Here is a 24,466-nt window from a genome sequence, read left to right on the forward strand (position 1 = left end):
AGTTGTAGCCTTTTCTTTTCCTCCTAGAGAAATTGCTTTAGCATTTGTTGTAAAGCTGGTTTGGTGGTGCTGAATTCTCTTAGCTTTTGCTTTTCTGTAAAGCTTTTGATTTCTCCATCAAATCTGAATGAGAGCCTTGCTGGGTAGAGTATTCTTGGTTTTAGGTTTTTCCCTTTCATCACTTTAAATATATTGTGCCACTCCCTTCTGGCCTGCAGGGTTTCTGCTGAAAATTCAGCTGATAACCTTATGGAGATTCCCTTGTAATTTGTTGCTTTTCCCTTGTTACTCTCAATATTTTTTTGTCTTTAATTTTTGTCAGTTTGATTAATACGTGTCTTGACGTGTTCCTCCTTGGGTTTATCCTGCATGGGACTCTCTCTCCTTCCTAGATTCGAGTGTTTCCTTTCTCATGTTAGGTAAGTTTCCGGTTATAATCTCTTCAAATATTCTCGGGCCCTTTCTCTCTCTCTCTTCCTTCTGGGACCCCTATAATGTGAATGTTTGTGTGTTTAATGTTGTCCCAGTAGTCTCTAAGACTGTCCTTATTTCTTTTCATTCTATTTTCTTTTTTCTGTTCTGCAGCGGTGGTTTCCACCACTATGTTTTTCAGCTCACTTATTCCTTCTTCTGCCTCATTTATTCTGGCATTGGTTCCTTCCAGTGTGTTTTTCATTTCAATTATTGTATTATTCATCTGTTTGTTTATTGTTTAAACCTTCTAGATCTTTGTTATACATTTCTTGCATCTTCTCAGTCTGTGCCTCCATTCTTTTTCTGAGATATTGGATCATCTTTACTATCATTACTCTGAATTCTTTTTCAGGTAGATTGCCTATCTCCACTTCACTTAGTTGTTCTTCTGGGGTTTTATCCTGTTTCTTTGTCTGGAACATATTTCTCTGCCGTCTCACTTTGTCTAATTTTCTGTGTTTGTGGTCTCCTTTCTGCAGGCTGCAGGATTGTATTTCCTCTTGCTTCTGGTGTCTGTCCCCTGGTGGGTGACGTTGGTCCAGAGGCTTGTGCAGGGTTCCTGGTGGGAAGGACTGGTGCCTGCCCACTGGTGGGTGGTGCTGGGTTTTGTCCCTCTGGTGGGCAGGGCCATGTCAAGGGGTGTATTTAGAGGTGGCTGTGAGCTCAGTACAACTTTAGGTGCCTGTCAGCGGATGGGTGGGGCTGTGTTCCCCCCTGCTGTTTGTTTGGCCTGTAGTTATCCCAGCACTTGAGCCTGCAGGCTGTTGGGTGGGGTCGGGTCTCAGTGCCAAAATGGAGACCTCCAGGAAATCTCATGCCGATTAATATTCCTTGGGACTTCCGCCACCAGTGTCCTTGCCCTCAGTGAGCCACAGCTGACCCATGCCTCACCAGGAGACCCTCCAAGACCCACAGATAGGTCTAGCCCAAGCTCCTATGGAGTCACTGCTTTGTGCTGGGTCCCAGTGCACGTAAAATCTTGTGTGCACCCTCCAAAAGTGGAACCTCCGTTTCCCCCAGTCCTGTGGAGCTCCTGCACTCAAGCCCCACTGGCCTTCAAAGCCAAATGCTCTGGGGGCTCCTCCTACTGTGGCCAGACCCTCAGGCTGGGGAGCCTGATATGAGGCTCAGAACTCACTCCTGTGGGAGAACCTCTGCAATATAATTATTTTCCAGTTTTTGGGTTGCCCAGCTGGCGGGTATGGAATCTGTCTTATATCGTGGAAGTGCCCCTCCTACCGTCTTGTTGTGGCTTCTTCTTTGTCTTTGGATGTGAAGTATCTTTTCTGGTGGGTTCCAGTCTTTTTTGTCAATGGTAATTAAGTTGTTAGTTGTAATTTTGGTGTTTTACTGAGAGGAGATGAGTTCACGTCCTTCTACGTAGCCCTGCCATCTTGTCTGGAATCAAGGGGCTGCTTTTAGTTTGGATGATTGTTGCCTCTTTCCACAGTGTGTGTGCTGGCTCTTATCCTCTTGATATGACGTGTGCAGGCACGGTGGCCTGTGCACACTCCTGGTATGGCGGGGACATTGATCAGCACCCGCTCCCAGGTCTCCCAGTGGCAGCAGTGGCCCATGCAGTCCCAGGACAGTAGGGGCAGCAGATGGCGCCTGCTCTTGTGTCTCTTAGTGGCAGCAATAACCTACCTACTTGCAGGACAGTAGGAACAGCAATTGGTGCCTGCTCATGGCCTGTGCGCGCTCCCCATATGGTGGTGGCAGCAATCGGCGCCCACCCACGGGTCTCACAGTGGTAGTGGCGGGCTGTGCAACTCTCCCCGCCAGGACAGCAAGTGGCACCTGCTAGCCGGTCCACTAGCTGTGGCAGTGGCCCATGTCTGTCTCTGGAGCCCAAGATGGTGGCAGCAGCTTGCACCTGCCCCCAGAACTTGTGTAAGTGGTGCCTTGTTGCCTGAGAGCCCACAGGTAGGAAAAGAAGCTCCTATGGCAGTCCTGCCCGTCTTCTCAAGTGCCCCCCAACAGTGGTGTTTTGCCTCTCTGGTGGGCCCAGGTCTCTTCTGAGTGCACACTCAGTTGTCACTCTCCAACCTTTTCAGGCTGTCTGCATGCAGCTAACCTGGTCCTATCCCTGGGTCTGACATCTGAAGCTCGACCTTCAGCACCCAGCCCCGCCCACACCAGCATACAAGCGTCCCAGGCTGGGGAGCACAGGGCAGAGGTACTGACCATCTGTGCAGGTCCTTCCACAAACTGGTTGCTGCACTCTCCTCCGAGGCTCTATGGCTCCCCCTCCATCCAGGCTGGTCTCCCCACCATTGAGGGGATTTCCCATGGTGGGGGAACCTTTCCTCCTTCACATCTCCCTCCCTGGGGTGCAGGTCCTGTCCCAATTCCTTCTCTTTTTTTCTTTTTTCTTTTGTCCTACCCAGTTACATGGAAGTTTTCTTGCCCTTTTGGAAGTCTGAGGTCTTCTGCCAGCATTCAGTAGATATTCTGTGTGAATCATTCCACTTGTAGATGTGTTTTTGCTGTATCTGTGGGAAGAGGTAAGCTCCACATCCTACTGCCCCACCATCTTGATTCCTCTTCCATTGCTGTTGACTTTTAAGGGTGTTGAGTTGAAATGGTAAAAGGGAAGTCCATCATTCAGCCATTCTTGGAAGTCAAGGACAAAGATAGGAAGCATTGCCTTTGCCCTAATGAAGAATAAGGTTCATTTGAAAATATTTTGAAAGTGTCATTTTTTTCCCTCCCCTATAGGAAAGAGAACTTTCTTTTGAGTGAAAGAAAAGTGATTTGGGAGTGGGACAAGAAAGACCAGGGTGTAAAGGGAACTTAAGAAAGCCATCATCGTTTTATTGTTGTAGGGCATGTCTCATGACTATTGCATGGTTTTGTTTTTAAGGAAGCCTGCTTGGTTTTGTGGTTAGGCAAACCTGCTTTCTTGAGTGATCATTAACTTACAGGGGTCTCCCATACATTTTTCTTATGCTCCCTTAGTGGGATTATCTATTTAATCACCTACTTTGTCCCTTTACTCTGTTCTTATCAGTATGACCAATGGACTGTAGGATTAGGTGAAATCGAAGAATTGTTAGAGTTAGGGTGTGAGGGGGCATGAGCTAGAAAAATAGGAGGTGTTCAGAGTTGGGTGCTTGAAATTGGTATTAAGGATTATGGATATTGACAGTGATAAACACTAGGATTTAATCATGGGAGTTAAGTGGCTAATACAGGCTGGAGAACAAGATCTTAGGGGAAAGAAGGCAAAGAAGTGAGAAACTAGAAAAAATAATGTGTAGACATTGAAATCAAGGATTATGACAGAAACAGTATTAGAATGACAGTGACCCCATGAAGGAAGATGAGAGAGGGTGAGAGAAAACAGGGGTTCACTTGCAACGAGGAGAAAGAGTAGATGCTAGAGTTTGTCAATATAAGATACAAAGTGAGGCGTTTTAGGCACTGAAGATTAAGGAGACCATCTATTCTACCTCTAGGTCGAGTGGTATGAGGCAGTCAGGAAGAAAAAAAGTGACCTCCTGGAAAGGATTCAAGGAAAGTAGTTTCAGTTAGAATAAGGAGGTGAAGAGAAGGTTGAAAGAAGTTAAAGATTTAGAAAATTTTACTGATGACTGACTTTTGAGTTCCAGAGGGCACAGGGGAAGTGTTTTTAGGCGTTGGTGAAGGAACATGGGTCCAGAAAGAAGGATGTGAAGAGCCATATGGGGTTTCTTGTGGTGATAAAATTAATAGGAATCAAAGGCATATGAAATTTGCCTTAATGGTTTTGAGGCATAAAATTGTGGCAAGGCCTTATAACAAGGGGTAGCAAGGTCTTTCCAGGGGCCCTGCAGAGCTCTGGAGTGACTTATTGACGCCTGCAATGGAAGCACTGAGGGTGGAATCTTACTCAGAGCACATCTGGCTCAAAGCTCCCTGCTGACCCTGCTAATGGATGGTGGTTGTAGACTGAGGCTGGAGAGGACAGTCTTACACCTGCTGGTTGATGCTCAGAGACAAAGGGATGAGATCTCACTCTGAGCATCAAAACATTAATAGCTAACATTGTGTGTACTACATGCTAGGCACATGATAGTTTTACATGTATAAGCATGACTGATCTTCAGAACAATTATCTGAAATAGGTGCTGTTACACATATTTACAGGTGAGAAGTCTGATGCTTAATGAGATTATGACTGATTGTGATTTTGTCTAATGCCAAACTCAAGAGATAGAGAACAAATATGAAACTAGGCAGTATGATTTAAACACCTGCTCTTAAGTGGGATAGTACACCACCTACATGGGGAACTATTCTGGGTGTAAAACTTGGTTTTTATCCCTTATAAACTTAAAAATCACAAATGCTTCTGTTTGCTCAAAAAGACTTATTTTACAAGTTTTATAACAGAAGGTATTTGTTTGGGTTTTCAATATCTTGATTTGTCAAAAAAATGGAATGCCAAGTTGGTAGTCTAGGGTGTATGACCTTATAAAAGCAAGTGATGAACTCTGTTGTAAACAAATATTCTAAAGATTAATTTTGAAAGTAATAGACTAAGTGGAGTATAGTGCAGTGGAGTATAATACATGTTCCAATAGGATTATTTTTAATGTCTTAATGTCATATAAATGAATACTTGTGGGTTGGGATAAAATTTATAGTGACAGTGTTGATACATCACTAGAAAAGCTCTTAATAGCCACTTTGGTAGCTCAGACACTAAAACTGGAATGATTCAGAGAAAGTAAGTATGGCCCTTACACAAGGAAGACATGCAAAGTCATAAAGCAATCTGTACATTTTAAAAGAAACTAGACAATGAAACCAAATCAAACTTGACTGGCCCTTGGTAAAGGAAGAAGGAAAGGAAAAGGAAGGAAAGAGTATGCATGTGGACCTGTGGAGAAATCTGATCATGGAGTGTGTATTAGATATTAGGGAATTACTGACTCTCAGGTGTGATACTAGTATTATGGTCATGTAGGTGAATGTTCTTATTCTTAGAAAACACATGCGTAAGTATTCAGGGGTTAAGAGCATGATATCTTTTAACTTTCAAAGGGCTCACCCAAAAAATGTGTTTAATACATGTGTATGTATGTATAAAAAGAAAACTACAAATGCTAATTGTTGAACCTGGGTAACAGTGCATGGGAATTCACGTTTTCTATGGATTTGAAATTTCTCAAGTTAAAAAGTTGGGGAAAAGCATGAGGCTTTTAAGTAACTTTGTTCTATGAAATAGAGAGTTAAAACATATTTCTAAATAGACATGTTGCTTATTATACTGTGATCTTAAATTTGTTCAACCAGGTTAACAAATATAAGTTTATATCTACTTCATATTCGTGCCGACAAGTTTATATATTCACTGGGGACACATCAAAAACTGGCAAATCAGTAAGTGGCAAAATAAGCACAGTAACTGGAGATACAGAGTTGAAAATGGTTGCTGCTGGGGAGCAAGGAACCCTTGATGGGGGAAAGGCTGGGGTGTGAGGGACGTGTAGTGGCAGAGAATAGAGAACAGCTGTCTTTCTGTGCCAAACCTTACCTTATAAAACTATTTCATTCCTCAAATTATATAACTCTATTTTTAAAAATCCAATTATAAGAACTTTACTTTGTGTTCTTGCTCTTACAGATCCCTTCGTTTCTTCTTATTTCTTACTGTTTTAATGCTTTACTTAATATTAGAAGAAATAAAATAAAGTTGACTACCAAGGAACATTGAAAGCCTATTTTATATATATATATATATATACACACACACACACACATACACACACACACGTATAGCTTTGCTTCTCGCCAGTCACAAATCTATTATTGGCAAGAATTTTCATGTTTTCCCCTCATGTAAGTATAATCTCAGAGAGGAAAAATAAACCCCAAATTGTAAAATGTTATGCCATGTTTATATATGGAAAAAATTAACAATTAGTAGTCTTAAAGATGGCACCTAATAAGAGAAAAGCACATAAACGTAGTCTACTAAATATTCAAAACGCTCATTTCAGTGTTTGAAATGGTTAAATTCTGACTGTATAGGGAACAAAATGTTTCTGTCAAAGTTCAATCAGTTTGTAGTTGGCTGAAATGTGACTAATTATTTAACAGGATGCTGCTGTATTTAACTTTAAAAGTGGCAAAAACAAATCTGTTCAGAGTAACAAGTTTGTAAAAGTTCTCCTTCAAAGAACAGAAGAGCCAGTAATTAATAAAGACAAGTGTTCAGATTTATTTGGAAATTCACAGTTTCTAATGGCACTACAGCTCCGTAGTTACATATTGAAAGTCTTCTTTCCACAACGCTGGATGCTGCACACAGATGGTGTAACTTCCCGCTCTACCTCTGCTCTCATCTGGACCTCTTTTCAATGGGTTTCTATACAATCAGGCCCTCTTGCTCTGAATGGCTAATTGTACAGATTGGAAAAAATTTTAAATCATCTAAAACATACTGTTAACCTAAAGCAGCAACTTAAACAAAAGAGGCTTTAAATAAGTCACATTACAACCAATACCCCCAGAAAGGTATTAGACAAGTTGAAAAACAGTTATTACTAAAAGTGCTCAATAACTTAAATCTTGCAACACAAAACGGTCAATTCTCTCCCTTTCAAAAAGAAACTTTCCACTTTCACTCATTACTGTACAAACACATACTTAAGAAATCATTTGATTCAAATACAGTCACTGCCAATTATTTTTAAAGAAAAAAGACGAAGACAAACCCATTGACATCACACATGTATATCTCTGCACATTTGTAGCCAGTACAAAGCAAACATCAAGGAATAATAATCCCTTTAGACTTGACCAATTAGACAAGGCTTGACAAACTCACTAGCTGGTTCTGTGCATATATACATAGGCAGTGATTATGAGACCTGGACTCTTTTGACAAACCTTTAAATTTGCCATTTGTAAGAGAAAACAGTGATCTGAAAGTTGGGAGGATTAGTGCTTATTGTGAATGTTGAAAATGTAATGTAGCTAAAGAAAACCCTTAAAAGTGGCTAAATGTGTTTAAAAGGTGAGTTTATAAAACAATTATTTGCAAGTACTAGTTATTTTCAAGAAAAGATCCTGTCGTTTTTTTCTTTCCCTTCTCATTGAATTAGTAACCAAAGAAAACTAGTGTGAATAAGTTAAATGAAAATAACATCAAAAGCATCACCACTTACCTAAAAGAACAGATGCAAAAATTCCATCAAGTGTCTGTTTCAAGTGAGTTTGCTAAACAGAGGTCTAGTTGGCCAAGTCTTTAGGATCTTTACACTGTCTTTACTGATCTTTACTGAACTCCAGGCGCGGATCACATTAAAGCCTTGTAGTGTTTGCAGCTTCAAAAAACTAACAAAGTTATAAAAGAAATCAAATGACGACAGGAAAAGTTCTCCCTCCTCTTCCAGTGGCATTATAAATAGACAAAAGGCACATAAATATGGGAAGGTGCAAGAAGTAGGAACAAAGCTAAAGGAAGAGGTTTAGGCTTTCATTCCTATCCCACCCAAGGAACTGGGCTTCCAAATTACTTTTGTCCCAGTAATTAATCTGTGAAAAAAATCTTTATAAAATGTCTACCATTGTCCTTGTAGGAAGTGATCAGCCTTGTAAAACTGCAGCTCACTAACCAAGATTGACACAATCCCACCTACTTTTTAAAAAGGCAGGAATCATAATTTCTGAATACTTTTCCCAGTAATATTTTCTCCCTCCCCCAAACCCTTCAAATACCACAGACTGTTCTTCAAAGAACAACAACAAAAGTCTCCAGTATGAAAAGTTCGATTAATTTTAAATATGTCCCGAGACTGCTGTAACACCAAGTGTTCCCACGGTGATCTCTTTGTTTCCTTTGATTATGTCATGCAGGCTTGGCAATGATCCTGACTTAGTCTGTATGAGAGTTTTTATCAATTTTCCTTGGTCTTGGACTTTAGACCGCCTTCGTTTCAAAGCCCTCTTCTCAGTTTTTGTCTTTTGGGACTGTCCATTGCACAGACTTGTGCAAGCTGAAATGCCACAAAAATAAGACTCTTCTGACTGTGATGAAGTTTCTGAGCTTCCTTCAGACGGAGGACCCTTATAAGAAGAGTGATAAACTTCTCCCATATTAGAAAAATCTCTCTGGTTCGTAAAAGGCTTTCTTCCTTTTATGTCGCCATTGGCTATAGGGTGCAATGGATGTGCTGGCTTTATGGTCTCAATTTTTTCAGTTTTGTACTTGCAGCGTTTCTTCTATAACACAAGGAAAAGAAAGGGTAGGAATTAGACCTCCAATAGTTACCTAACCAAATTCAGAGAGCTGAGCTACTGGAGTAAAGTGCCCTCTCCTGGTGGAAAGTAAAAGAGTATTATAAATAGCAAGACATACTGTTATGTTCTTTACAGATACCATAATTACCTTTTCATTTTGTAAATACTACTCAGTCAAACTCTTATCTGCCACCTCTGAATATAGATTAGGGGGCGATAACTAAAATCTGAATGCCTATTATGTGCCAGACATCATTCTAGTTGCTTTCATGTGTATCTTACTTGCTAACCCTGAAAGGTGAGTATCAATATTTTGTCCCTGGTTACCAAATGAAAACACCAAGGTTCATAGGTTTAATTCCCTCCCCAAGTTACAAGATAGTTAAGTTCTAATGGCCAAGTCCTTTCACCTGGAGACAATTACCTCTAATCAAAATGAGGACAACTTACTTTAAGAGGCAAAATGGAAAAAGCACACACTTTGTAACCAAAAAAGCCTAAGTACAGTCTGATTTTTGCCACCTATTTAATGAGTCATTTAAAAAGATACAAACTCTGAGTTTCAGTGTTCTCACTTAAAAAATGGGAGAGTATCGTCTTCAGGTTGATGTGAGGATTACAGGAATAGCACACACACTGAGTCATTCTTTATTATCAGTGCATGTCAGACAATCAGCCAGGGGTCAGCAAGTTTTTTCTGTAAAAGCCAGATAGTAAATATTTTAGGCTTTTCAGGTCACATACTCTCTCTCTGCATATTCTTATTTTACAACTCTTTAAAAATGGCTTCAGGCCCCTATAAAACAGGCCACAGGCCATATATAGCCTATGGGTCATAGTTTGCTGACCCCTGTAAACATTTACATCATTATCATGATTGAAAATAAACAGTAAGTTTAAGGACCACTTAAAGGTTATATTAAAACTTTCAACCTATTTCTTCATCTACACCCACATAACACACCAATATACTTAAAAGGAAATAAAACATTACCTTTTTTTCTGGAGAGAACTTGAGGGGTTCTACAATGTACAGATCATTTGGGTCTACTATAAGTAAGAAAAAAAGCAGACATAAAATGTAGATTATACTATGATTAAATACTATAAATATTATCCCTTTATGATTATTAACAGAACCAATGAATTTATATATATATATATATATATCATATATTTATACACTTGAAATTAGTAAGCCTAAAGCAATAAGTTAGGAGAGGGCACCATTCTTATTTTGGGCTTCACTGATCATCATCAAATAAGTTAAGTTTTTAACTTACTGTGTTGGCTATCAGCTATCAGCCAACATAGTAAGGATCCTTGTTTGGGCCAGCTCTACCCTCTTATATGTAATGAGAAAAATCACATTCCAGGTAAGCTAATACCAAACCTATAGATCATCTGAATATTTTTCCAGAAGACTATACTGTGTTGCAAATATGGGTTAACTGTGCAACAAGCAGTTGTGACTGTATGAAAGCCAGTTAAAGGAACATACAAAAAGAGATCTAAGAAGTTTTTTCTAATTGTTTATTACTATGATTTACTGCGATCAAAACTATGATTTATTGTGATCAAAACTATGAACTCCAAAATCTTAAAATAGCTTGAATATGCAGTATCAGCAATCAAGCAATAATGAATGAACACTCTGGCATGGTGAGTAAATTAGAAATACTGGCCTTAGGTTGCTGAAATTTCATTACTTTAAGCACATTCACGACAGCTCTATGCCACCCCCATCCTGACAAGATAAATACGCATATAAAAGAGGCGCTCTGAGACTTCAGTCCTATTCAACCCACTAAAAGTAAATGATTTATAGTCTGATGTAGGCAGAAGTTTATAAGTAGCAAACTCATTATAAAAGTTCATGTACCAGAAATCTACTAATAACATGATTCAACGAATTATAATTTACATTGTCTTAGAAATTTGTTGAGAAAGTCATCAAATATATAAAAGTATCCAAAGATTCCTTTAAATAGTCATTTCTATCAGATTACTAATCTCATTCAAATTGCTTTTTTAAAAAACATGACGTGTACTTCTAGGAATGGTTGTAAATGGTTTTCAGATCAACCTCAAGCAATTAAATGAATTTTTAAAAAAATCACTAACAGCACTGAAGGGCTGTCAAGACTAAGTAAGTAATTCCAGGCCACAATTGAAGGAAAAGTAGGAACCCAGACAGTCAAGTGGAACACAGAAGTCATTTCTGTCCTGAGAGCTTGCTGCCACTGCCCAGCATCACATATTACTAGCCTGGGAAAGGTCAAAATTCAAAGCACTATTTTAACTGAATGCATATTGCTTTCACATGTCGTGAAGTTGAAAAATGAAGTCAAACCATCATAAGTTGGGGACCACTTGTACATTATACTCCCCTTTCAACAAAAAATTCTAAGGCATTTAAAACGGGGCAAACACAGTTTGAAAAGACTAAACGTGCATTAGAACCAGAGTTAGATATGGAAGGAATGCTTAAATTATTAGACCAGGAATTTTTAAAAACCATGATTAATATACTAAGGACTTAAGTGGAAAAAAGCAGACAACATCCAAGAACAGATAATGTAAGCAGAAACATTCTAAAAAGGAATTAAAAAGAAATGCTAGAGATCAAACACGGTAACAGAAATGAAGAATGCCTCTGATGGGTTCATTAGTAGACCGAACACAGCTGAGCAAAGAATAACTGAGGCTGAGGATATGATAATAGAAATTTCCAAAACTAAAAAGTAAAGAGAAAAACGAATTTTAAAAAAATGAACAGAATACCCAAAAACCGCGGGACAACTACAAAAGGTGTAACATATGAGTAATGAGAATACAGAAAGACAAGAGTAGGAGAATGGAACAGAAGGAATATTGTAAGTAATAATGACAGAATTTCCCCAAATTAATGTCTGACAGTAACCACAGATCCAGGAAACTCAGAATACCAAGAAAGACAAATGCCAAAATTACTACACCCAGGCATTTCATATACAAACTTCAAAAAAATCAAAGATGCAAGCTAAAATTGACGAATTGTTGCCAATAGACCTGCTTTTGCAAGAAATGTTAGAAGTAGTTCTTCAGAAAGGAAAATAATACAGGTCAGAAACTCCGATCTGCATAAAAAAAGGAAGAGTATCAGAGAACGAGTAAGTGAAGGTAAGATAAAAACTTTTCTTAATCCATAACATAACAACTTGTTCAAAACAATAATAGCAACAATGTATTTGGGTATGCTTATGTAACTATACATGCTTATATAGAAGTAAAAAGAATGACAAATTATATAAGGGACTGAAGGGAGGAATTAGGAATATTTTGTTACTATAAAATATTCATACTACCTGCAAAGTAGTATAGTGTGATTTGAAAGGGGACTTGTGGGACTTTCCTGGTGGCGCAGTGGTTAAGAATCCACCTGCCAATGCAGGGGACATGGGTTTGAACCCTGGTCTGGGAAGATCCCACCTGCCATGGAGCTACTGAGCCCACGTGCTGCAACTACTGAAGCCCGCATGCCTAGTGCCGGTGCTCTGCAATAAGAGAAGCCACTGCAATGAGAAGCCCGCGCACTGCAATGAAGAGCAGCCCCCGCTTGCTGCAACTAGACAAAGCCTGTGCACAGCCACAAAAGATCCCACGTGCCACAACTAAGACCCAATGCGGCCATAAATAAATAAATATTTTTTTAAAAAAGACTCCATGTAAAATAGGTTGTCAAGAGTGAAATAGATATCTACATGAAATAAGATATCTGCAACATTTAACCAACTAACAATTAGAATCCAAATCTTAAAAATAACTATAAACCAGTATGAAAGAGAGAAACAACCCAGTAAAAGAACAGGCAAAAACCTTTAATGCCCAGGAAAGTCAAATGAATAAACGGCATAAGTAAAAATGCTCAGCCCCACTAGTAATCAGGTAATGCAAATTACAATTGCAATGAGGTTAAACACTTTAAAATTTGACAATTCTAAGTGCGTGCTGGTAAAAACATAGAATAATGGGAATTCTCATGGTACTGGTGGAAGGATAAACTGATATGACCACTTTGGAAAAGTTTGCCATTATCTTATAACTTGTAGATAAGCATACCCTACAATCCAGCAATTTTACATCTAGGTAATATTCTTAGAGAAACTCATGCAACTATGTGCCGGTATACAAACAAAGGGAATGTTTACAGCAGCATTATCTGTAATAGCCCCAAACTGTAAACAACACAGTAGTACAATGGATAACTACATTGTGATTTAGTCAGTTACTGAAATACTATACAATATTGAAAATGAAGTATAATCATGTATATGAACCTCACAAATAGAATGCTGAAAGAAAGACAAAAAAGTATATATGGTATGATTCCATTTATCAAAAGCTCAAAACCAGGTAAAAATCAAATTATATTGTTGAGGAATCCAAACATTGATGGTAAAACTATTAAGAAAATGAAGAATATGACTATTTCAAAAGTCAAGGTAGCTATCTCTACAGGAGCAATGCCAAAAGTGCTGGCCTTGTTCTATTTCTTGATCTGGGTGTTAGTTACACAGGTGTTCACTTTATAATTACTTTGCATGTTGTACATTTCAGTTTTGTGCACTTTTTTGTATTTCACTTATTTTATAATAAAAATGTCTTACAAAAATCAAAACAATTTTGGTCCACCTGGCTGGTCAACAAAAGTGAGAGACGTAAATCAAAGTATAAACTACAAAACACTGATGAAAGAAATTAAAGAAGGTACAAAAAAATGGAAAGACATCTCACATTCATGACTGGAGAACTTCATATTGTCAAGATGTCCATACTACCAAAACGATCTATAGATTAAGCATAATCCCTATCAAAATCCTAATAGCATTCTTTTGCTGAAATGCATCCTAAAATTCATATCAAATCCCAAGTGATCTTAAATAGGCAAAACAATTTTTAAAAAATAAAAACAGAGGACTCACACTGCCTGATTTCAAAACACATCACAAAGTTACAGTAATCAAAACAGTGTGGTACTGGTATAAAGAGACATACAGACCAATGGAATAAAAAAAAAAGAGCCCAGGAATAAATCCTCTCACAAATGGTAAAATAATCTTCAACAAGGGTGGCAAGACCACTCAATGGGGAATGAATGGTCTCTTCAACAAATAGTGCTGGGAAAACTGGATATCTATATGCAAAAGAATGAAGTTGAACCCTTATCTTACATCATATACAAAAATTAACTGAAAATGGATTAAGAATCTAAACATAAAACCTAAAACTATAAAATTCCTAGAAGAAAACACAGAAGGAAAACTTCATGACATTGGCCTTGGTAATGATTTCTTGGATGTGACATTTAAAGTACAAGCAACAAAAGCAAAAATAGACAAATGGGACTATATCAAACTTAAAAAAATTTTGTCCATCAAAGGACACAATCAACAGAGTGAAAACGCAACCTACAAAATGGGAGAATATAGCTGCAAATCATATATCTGATAAGGGATTGATATCCAGAATATATAGAACTCTTACAATTAAACAAAAAATAACCTGATTTAAAAATGAGCAAAGGACTTGAATAGACATTTCTTCATAGATGATTTATAAATGGCCAACAAGCACATGAAAAGATGCTCAACATCACTAATCATCAGAGAAACACAAATCAAAAGCAAAATGAGATATCACCTCACATACATTAGGATGGCTACTATCAAAATAGAAAACAAGTACTGGTGAGGATGTGGAGAAATCTGGAACCATTGTGCACTGTTGGTGGAACTGTAAAATGGTGCAACCACTATGACAAACACTGTAAAGTTTCTTCAAAAAATAGAACTACCATATGATCCAGCAATCCCATCTGAGTACATAGTTGACCCTTGAACAACGTGGATTTGAACTGCATGAGTCAACTTAAACGTGGATTTTTTTCAGCAGTAAATACTACAGTACTACACAATATGTGGTTGGCTGAATCTGCGGATCCAGAACCTCAGATACGGAGGAACCATGGATATGGAGGGTCAACTATAAATTATACATGGATTTTCAACTGCGCAGAGACTCAGTGCCCCTAACTCCAGCACTGTTCAAGGGTCAACTATATATCCAGAAGAATTGAAAGCAAGGTCTTAAAGATTTATTTGCACACTCATGTTCACAGCAGTATTATTTCACAATAGCCAAGAGGTAGAAGCAACCCAAATGCCCATCAACAGATGAATAAACAAAACATGATTATATCTGTACAACAGAATATTATTCAGTCTTAAAAAAGAATAAAATCCTGTCACATGCTACAACATGGATGAAACTTGAGGACACTATGCTAAATGAAATAAGCCAGTCAGAGAAAGACAACTCATATAAGAGGAATCATATTATTTATCAAAATATTCAAATTCACAGAAACAGAAAAAACAACGAAGGTTACCAGGGGCTGGGAGGAGAGGAAAAAAGGGATTGGTTTAATGGATATAGAGTTTCAGATTTACAAAATGGAAAAGTTCTGGAGATCTGTTTCACATCATTGTGAATATACTTAACATTACTGAACTATACACTTAAAAAGTAAATTTTTAAGAGCAAATTAAATTTCAAGATGGTAAATTTTACATGTCTTTTACTACAGTAAGAAAACAAAATAAGACATGGACCCTTCTCACTGAGCTTAGAATTAAAAATAAGGCAAGTACAGGATGGCTAAAATCAAAGTAGACTATAATAAATGCCTTAAGAAGAGATTTAATTCAAACAGGAGAAGAAATAAATGAATTAACAAACAGTGGAATCAGAATTAAAGCCAGCTTCCTGCCTACTGTACTCAACTTTTTTAACTGTAAAGATGAACCAAGATGACACAGTTGTTTAAAACAGAAGTAATTCTATTCTCAGGTACAAAAGGCTATTCTATCTGGCTTTGAAGAGTGACATAGAGAAAAGAAATAGTAAAATAGGATTTCAACTAATTTAAAATGAGACTAGAAATGCTGAGAAGGAAAAACATCTCAACATATTTCCTAATCACATGAACACTGCTCAAATAAGTAATGCACATACACCCACCACAACGGCTAAAAGACCAACAATACTAAATGTTAGTAGGGATATGGAACAAATGGAACTCTCAAAAAGAGCTGATGGGAGGGCAAATTCATACAACACTCTGCAAAACTGTGTGGCAGTATTTACTAAGGTGGCATATACACAATCTTATGATCCAGCAATCCCATTTCTAGGTATATATCCAACAGATGTGTGTTCATGTGTTCGCCAAAAGATATGTAATAGCCTCAAACTGAAATAATCCAATGTAAATGAATAATGTATGTTTGTATAATGGGATACTATACAGGAATAAGAGTAAACAAACTACAACTATACTCAATGACATGGTGAATCTCACAATATCAAAATATGTAGTGGCTATACTGAGAGGGGATGGGCAGTGTAGAGCACAAGGAAGTTTCTGGGGTGCTAGATAATGTTCTGCTTCTTAATCAGGGTGTTGGTCACACAGGTATGTTCAGTTTGTGAAAATCCACCAAGCTTCACATACGATAAGTACACTTTCCTGTACAAGTTACACTTCATTTAAAAAACTCAGTTATAAAAAGACACATCAGCCAAAAGAAGAAAAAAAGAGAAAGAAAAAGGCAGGAACTAGGATGAAATTTACTAGTCGTAAGTAAACACACATGTAATGGATTAAGTCTGTAAAGTTTTGTGATAACAGTAAACCAGAGAATCTCAGGAATGATTGCTTAAATGATTGAATCAATTGAAACATGCTGCTCAGTTACTAAATCCTAAAGAAAGAGAATCCAATGATTAAGAAAGCACTAGTTGAAATATATCATTAATTTGGTTATTTTAATATTGCTATAAAGATAAGTCTCTCAATAAGCACTAATTACAGTACTAATTATAAAAAGTACTAATACAGGAAAACAACCACTCAGTACACACCCATTCATTTAAATTTAAGTATTCATTAAGTGTTAGACAATGGAATACTATTATAGACCCTGGGCTATGAAAAAGAGAAAGACCTGATTTTTTTCGGAAAGTGCCTCACAGACCTAAACTAGAGACAAAAGGGGTCCTACCTGTACAGGAAGAGAAGACAGATAAGCACAGGATACTATGGGAGCACATTCAGGTTTTCCACATCTGCTGAACTTTCTCAAACACCCCTTTCTAAAAAGAAATACTTCTAAACAGGAGCATGTGCAAATAAGGCTACCAATGGCTAATTTCACTAAGCCCCCCACCCCACCCTCTGGGCTTTTAGGAACAAAGATTTAAAGTGTGGAAATGGTAAAGTGGCTTTGACACCGCACAAACAAAGGCTACTTATACCCACTGTTCTGTTGCAGATGGTCTCGAACACACATTGACATTATGCTTCTGCTAGAAGGAAGCTAGATTCACATTTCTATACACATAGTACATATCCACAAAAATCTACCTTCTTTCCCAGTTAATTGTAGAGACTTGGATCTGATAAGTGGGAATGAAGTTCTCCTTTTCAAACTCATATCATCATAGGAAGAGAAACACCTAACATTAAGAAAAAACAACATTGGGCACAATGAGTAAAATACATGTAATTTACTCTGTAGTTGGGGCTAGACAGACGCTAGAGACTGTACATACCACATAGGACTAACCTCTAAAGTAACACTCCAGTTATTGATAACACGTAAAAAAATTTAAGGATCATTCTCTAAAAGGTGTTGTATTAGAATACCTATTCTCCTCCTCCCCCTTTAAATTCCACATTGAAGCATCTTTCACAACTATTTCAAGGGTTTTTATACACTTACTATCAGTGTTTTCTCTATTAGAGTCTATAGAACCTTCCAGGCATGCATAGGACTATCTCACTAGTTCCAATGATGTTGTTAACATTTTGGTTTCAAGATAATCATACGGGGAAAGAAATTATCTCAGTATCCTTTATTTGCTCAAATTTCTCAAAGGTATAAGAGAAACTGGACTTCCCTGGCGGTCCTGTGGTTAAGACACCGTGCTTCCAATACAAGGGGCACGGGTTCGATCCCTGGTCGGGGAAGTAAGATCCCACATGCTGCGCAGAGTGGCCAAAAAATAAAAATAAGAGGAAAACTGAAATATAATGCTGCCTTACCTTTTAGGGCTTGGATACTGGTTACTTTTAGGAAGTTTTGAAATATAATCTCCATCAAATTGAGAAGTGTTTCGACAACGCTGCATACAAAGCATCAGTCCCAAGATAACACAGAGAACCAAAGATATGACAAGATAGCTTTGTCGATCTGAAACCTGAGATGAGAAGAGGGCTTAATAATAATAATAATTTGAAAACCATATTAGAAAAAAATACAATGGGATCCAATGGGATCTAAAGTTCAAAGGACAAATCATTTTAAACATTTTTTTTCAGAGTGCTTCAAAACTGTAAATGCAGGGCATGCTCTTTGAAAATGTACTACAAAGGCAATGTTTTACTTTTTCTTCTCCCCCCTCCATTCTTTAAAAATTTTCAAACCTATGGAAAAGTTTTTAAAATAGTATAATACAATTAATATAATATGACTTTCACCAATCATTAACATGTTCTTCAATCATTATTTGCCACATATGTTCCATTTTTTCATTTGTACTATCTTCTCCTTGGTAAGAAAAAAAAAAAAAAATCATGCTCTTACCTATCTTTCCCACCTTACAAAACTAAACCACTAATTGCCCAGTGATTTAAGCCTGGGGATCACCCTTAATTCCTCATGTCCCACATCCAATCTTTCAGCAAGGCCTGTCTTTCTACCTCTAAAATATATCCTGAATTCAGCAACTTCACAATGTTCTCCACTTCTAAAATCCTAGTCCAAGCCAACATCACCTCACCCAGGCTACTGCAATTGCCTCTTTAATTGGTTTCCTCCCCACATCCACTCTTGCTGGTCTCTAAGAGGCAATTCTCTATAGAGCAACAAACAGGGAGTTTCTCAAAGTGTTTTCAATGAGATGATCCATGTTACTTCTTTACTGAATACTTTCAATGACTTGCAGTGATTAGAATAAAATTCAAACTCTCTATTGCCTACAAAGGCCTACATGACCAGGTCTCTGCCAATTTCCTAAACTCATTTCTTACCCTTACTTCTCTCATTCACTCTGCTCCAGCCACACCAGCTTTCTTTCTGACCCCAAACACATTACACTGTTTCTAGTCACAGGCCTTTGCCCTACTTCTGCTACTAACAAGTTTGTTCTGACCCCAGGCTCTGTGTGGACGCTAACTCCTCTTGAGCACTCAGTTCTAATGCCACCTCCTCAGGCAAGCCTTCCAACATCACCGTAGCTAAAGCAGCAACACTTAAAGCACCACCAGTCCACACACACAAGTTTCACTCTCTACCCCACTGTCCGTCATATATATTTACTGTATGTATTCCCTCTCTCCCCCAGGTGAGAGGGCCCTGTGAGGCTAGTGACTCTTCACTGCTGTATGCCTCAACCTAGAACTGGACAGCTCATGCTTCACACACACTGGTAGCTCAATAAATACTGCTTAAATCAATGAAAAATTTGTTTCATTAAGCAATTAATAAGCCTATTTGAACTGAAAATGAAGTACATATTGCAACTACCAATGGTTTACAAAAGGCTTAACAGAATTGCTTTATAACTGTAATTTAGACCTAAACTATGAAAGCCGTGTTTTCCAAAAGTTTATGATAATTAATATATTTCCAAAACTTTAAAATGCCATATTCTGGTGTTCTGAAAAAGTTCTTTATAAATGACAATCTTCTTCGATTAAAGTTCTTAGATACGAAGCCTGCCTTTATGACACCATTTCCTACAATACCATCAATAACAATTACCTCATGTTTTAATTCTGCTACTGTTGTTGACAAATTTGAAACAAGCTGTGTCATGTTCGTCAGTTGTGCCTGTAGCAACTGGATGGCTTCAGTTTGCCGCTGATCCTATAATAAAGGAGGAAATAAATATTATTTTCCTTTGTGTTTCATGTGTACTTTAACTGCATTATAAATTCAAGTAAAAAATCTGGAAAAACTGTTAAATTCCTCAGGGCGGGGGGGGAACATATTAATAGGAAGCTCTTAATGAATGAATACTGTAAACTTGGACCAGAAATTAAAAAAAAAAAACATAAAACACTTCAAGAATCTAAGACTATTCAACCTTCCTCCCCTGCCCTGAGCCAAAAAAAACAAAAGCCAAAAACCAAAAACCCTTTCACCATTCACTGCTACCATGTAGAATATTGTCTAACAGACGCTAATAAACTGCTTTTCAAGTTAATATGGGCTCCATATGTATAAACCAGTATATAACCAGCTATACGCAGAATAGTCACTTTGTCAAGCATGCTTTTTTTTTTTTTTAAACCAAAGCAGTCAATACAAAGACATGTTGAAAAATTTTTGAAGAATGTTTCTGGATATCAAGCAGGCTCATACCAAGAAGGTTTTAAAAGTTCTATTTCACAGCATATTAGGATGGAACTTAGGATGTCACATAGTCAAAAAACTACAACAGATCCTCTAGTCAACCAGTGAAAAGAAATTCATCAAAAACACCCATCTTTCCAGCTCTGAATTTTAGAAACTTTTATAATCAACAGACATGTCTTTATTTAAAATATCGCATGCATATTTTAGAGACTTATGCAACATACTCATGGTCATGAACCTACGTTAGGTAGACTGTACTGAAAATTTCAACTAACTAGTGAATTTAGGAAGAAGGAAAAGAGGGCAGAAAGAAGTCAAGGAAATCTAACACTCTAATTTAGGACCCTCTATGAAATAGCTACATAACCATTTATTATTCTAAACCTAAGTTTTTCAAACTTAGATTTAAGTAATCTTTAAGTCTCCACTGTGTATATGGGGTTGAGTAGGCGGATGTATAAAACTGTAACAAGAAGTTTCACTTACTTCCCTCACTGTGATCCACTGTGGTACTTTCTATCCTACTTCATATTTTTAAAATGCTGAATGTGATTCATTAAACTGTTTCTTTTGACTCACTTTTGACAAACACTGAGAAATTCTAGACAGTTTTAAAAGATAAGTTATTACAGTTATTAAATTGGTTAACACTTCTAATCAAGATTTACTTCCAATAGTGTTAATGATACACAAGATTATTTAAAAGTACTTAAACAAGTCTTTAATAAAGCATAGATGTTAAATATAAAGAGAAAATACAGAGGGAAAATGTTAATGAAGAACTAAATAAATACTGTGTTCATGGGTCAGAGGGCTTAATACTATTAACATGTGAATTCTCCAAATTGATCTCTAAGTTCAACACAAACCCCATCAAGATCCAAACAGGTTTTTGTTTGTTTGTTTGTTTTTGGTAGCAACTGACAAGCTGATTCTAAAATCTGTATTAGTCAAATCCAGATTAGCCAAAACAATTTTGGACAAGTGCAAAGTTGAAGGATTCACTCTACCTGATTTCAAGAGTTCCTATAAAGCTACAGTAATCACAACAGTGCAGTATAAGCAAAAAGACAGATACAGATGAACAAAACAGAAGAGAATTCCAGAAACAAATCCACATGTATATGGTGAATTGATTTTCATCAAAAGCGCAAAGGAAATCCAGTGGAGAAAAGATAGTCCTTTCCACAAATGATGCTGGAAGAAAGGAATATTCATGTTTCTCAATCCCCTCCCTCACAAAAAAGGAACTTTGATCCATACTCTGTGACACGTAAAAATTAAAATGGATCATAAACCAAATGTAAAACTAAAACTATGCAAATTCTAAAAGAAAACAGAGGAAAACAATCTTTGTGACTTTGGGTTAGGCAAAGAGAAAACAGGTAAATTGGGCTTCAACAAATTAAATTCAGCTCTTCAAAAGATATGTTTAAGAGAATGACAAAACAAGTAATGGACTGGGAGAAAATACTTGCAAAGCCTGTCTCTGATAAAGGACTCATACTAAGAATATGTAAACAACTTTCAAACCTCAATTTCAGAAAGAAAAAAAAAGAGGGGTGGGGAAAAACTGTGTGTAGAACCACAATTATAACATGTCACAAACTGGGAGTAAGATGCAACTAAACTCTGCAACCTGAGGCCTCCTCACCTCACCTCACCTTCCCTTAGTCCCAAATAACCTTTTAGAAAAGTTAAATATAAAATTTCTTCATGATGGTATAAAAACTTATTAATGAACATCACATTTAATGCTGCAATACTGAACTCAATCCCTTAAAATCAACAAGACAGGGGAATGGCCACTATCAGTCCTATTGCATCACTGTACAGCTCTAGGCAAGAGATAAGAGGAAAAACGAAGAAAAAAAAAAAGGTATAAGGATTAAAAAGAAATAGAGCTGTTTATTTGCAACCAATAAAACTGTCTACACAGAAAACCACAAATGATTTTAGAGTTTAACAAAGTTGCCAAAAAGTCCACTGCACTTCTACACACATACACATACATACAAATCTTGAAATGTAATACAAATAATGCTCAAGAAAATTTTCTCTTGAGCAGATACTGATGCTAACAGCTAGAAAACATCACATTACAGCTTAATCATCAGCTATCAAGGAAAAAGTGAACCAACATTACTTATCCTTCTTACCAGAGAGATCCTACAAAATTCAATGGAAATTTATATAAAAATTAAATAAGATATGAAGATGACCAACCTGCTCCTCTGCTATTCTTGAAGTATTCTGAAGTTTTACTATTGTCATATTGAAAGCCTTTTGCATTTCTTCCATTTGTTTTCGGTACCTATGGAGTAAGAATTGATTTAAATTGGTTTTAATTTCTTATTTATTAATTTATCACTGGAAACACACTTCTGATTTCAATATATAAGATAAATCCGTATTTCTGAAAATGACTCTTACTGAACCCTGTGCGATACAGGAAAACTTACAAAGGTAAAATAAAGAGGTCCCTGAGGTATTTGCTACCTCAACATCAATTCTATGTTCCTCACTGCTATAAAAGATTTACTAGTCGCATATTTAGTCAATAATTTATGACAAAGGACCCATGAATATACAGTGGGGAAAGGACAGTCACTTCAATAAATGGTGCTGGGAAAACTGAACAGCCACATGCAACAAAATGAAACTGGACCCCTATCTTATACCATACACAAAAATTAACTCAAAATGTATTAAAGACTTGAACATAAAACCTGAAACAACAGAACTCCTAAAAGAAAACACAGGCGGTAAGCTCCTTGACATGAGTCTTGGAAATGTTTTTTGGATTTAACACCAAAAGCAAAGGCAATAAATGCAAAAAAAACAAGTGGGACTACATCAAACTGAAAAACTTCTTACAAAGCAAAAGAAACCATCAACTTAATGAAAAGGCTACCTAGAGGCCCGCACTCTAGACCCCACGCACCACAACTACTGAAGCCCGCACGCTCTAGGGCCCGCGTGCTTGTAACTACTGAGCCCGCACACCTAGAGCCCGTGCTCCGCAACAAGAGAAGCCACTGCAACGAGAAGCCCCGCACCGCAACAAGAGTAGCCCTCTTCACCAAAACTAGAGCAAGCCCGCGTGAAGCAACAAAGACCCAATGCAGCCAAAAATAAATAAAACATTAAATAAAGAAAATTGGCAGAGAATCTCAACAGACATTTTCCCAAAGAAAACAGATAGATGGTTAACAGGTAATAGATGAAAAGATGCTCAACATCATTAATCATCAGGGACATGCAAATCAAAATCACAATGAGTTATCACCTCACATCTGTTAAAATTGCTATTATCAAAAAGAGAAAACATGTTGGTGAGGATACAGAGAAAAGGGAACCCTTGTACACTGTTGGTGGGAACGTAAATTGGTGCAGCCACTATGAAAAACAGTATGGAGGTTTCTCAAAAAATCAAAAATAGAACTGCCATATGATTTAGCAATTCCACTTTTGAGTATTTATCTGAAGGAAAAAAACACTAACTTGAAAAGATATCTGTACCCCCATGTTCAATGCAGCATTATATACAATAGTCATGACCTGGAAGCAAACTAAGTATCCATCAATAGAAGAATAGATAAAGAAAATGTGGTATGTGTATACCAAGGAATATTATTCAGCCATAAAAAAGAAGGAAGTCTTGCCATTTGCAACAACATGGTTGGACCTTGAGGGCATTATGCTAAGTGAAATAAGTTAGACAGAGAAGGACGAATATCATATGATCTCACTTACATGTGGAATCTAAATAAAAGGAAAAAAAATCTTGAACTCATAGATACAGAGAACAGATTGGTGATTGCCAAGGTGGGGGTGGGCAAAACTGATGAAGCGGGTCAAAAGGTAAAACTTTAAATGAATAAGTAATAGGAATATAATGTACAGCATGTTGACTATAGTTGATAATATTGGATCGTATATTTGAAAGTTGCTAACAGAGTAGATCTTAAAATTTCTTACCACAAGGAAAAAAGAAAAGTTGTATGTGGTGATAATATTAACCAGATTTATTGTGGTAATCATTTAGCAATATATACAAATATCAAATCATTATGTTATATGCCTGAAACTAATACAATATTATATGTCAATTACATCTCAATTAAAGAAAGATTTATTAGTGATTTCTGTGGTTCCTTTAGTGGGGCAAATAGGTTGGGGGTGGGGAGAGGCAAGAACAGGTATGATGTAGGCATGCACACACACCCACAGAAAATTTGCCAATAAATTATATGTATGAATTAAGAAGAAACCCCTTTTAAGATATAATG

The 24,466-nt window shown here is 37.1% G+C and overlaps 1 protein-coding gene and 1 non-coding gene across 9 annotated transcripts in view; one reads left to right on the forward strand and one right to left on the reverse strand.

Annotated features, from left to right (window-relative positions):
- The first annotated feature begins 5,141 nt into the window (after positions 1-5,141).
- Positions 5,142-5,246, forward strand: LOC113609304 (U6 spliceosomal RNA). The gene has a single exon (XR_003428587.1). It is a non-coding gene; the product is annotated as a U6 spliceosomal RNA (small nuclear RNA).
- Positions 5,247-6,661: 1,415 nt separating this feature from the next.
- Positions 6,662-24,466, reverse strand: part of SUCO (SUN domain containing ossification factor) — a 76,342-nt gene continuing 58,537 nt past the window's right edge. For 6 of the 8 annotated variants that reach the window (XM_027086301.1, XM_027086307.1, XM_027086304.1 and 3 more), the window contains 6 exons: positions 22,401-22,488; positions 19,578-19,682; positions 17,858-18,012; positions 17,177-17,268; positions 9,704-9,759; positions 6,662-8,691 (listed from right to left, as the gene is read on the reverse strand). In XM_027086301.1, coding sequence (XP_026942102.1) covers positions 8,248-8,691; positions 9,704-9,759; positions 17,177-17,268; positions 17,858-18,012; positions 19,578-19,682; positions 22,401-22,488 — 940 coding nt within the window. In that variant the 3' untranslated portion in view covers positions 6,662-8,247. Of the gene's footprint in view, positions 8,692-9,284; positions 9,407-9,703; positions 9,760-17,067; positions 17,269-17,857; positions 18,013-19,577; positions 19,683-22,400; positions 22,489-24,466 lie in introns of those variants that run through there. The other 2 variants (XM_027086305.1, XR_003428558.1) reach the window with 2 other exon arrangements.

This window comes from Aethalodelphis obliquidens, unplaced genomic scaffold (genome assembly GCF_003676395.1).
Source record: "Aethalodelphis obliquidens isolate GAN/ISIS:26980383/991018 unplaced genomic scaffold, ASM367639v1 scaffold55, whole genome shotgun sequence".
Lineage (NCBI taxonomy): Eukaryota > Metazoa > Chordata > Mammalia > Artiodactyla > Delphinidae > Aethalodelphis > Aethalodelphis obliquidens.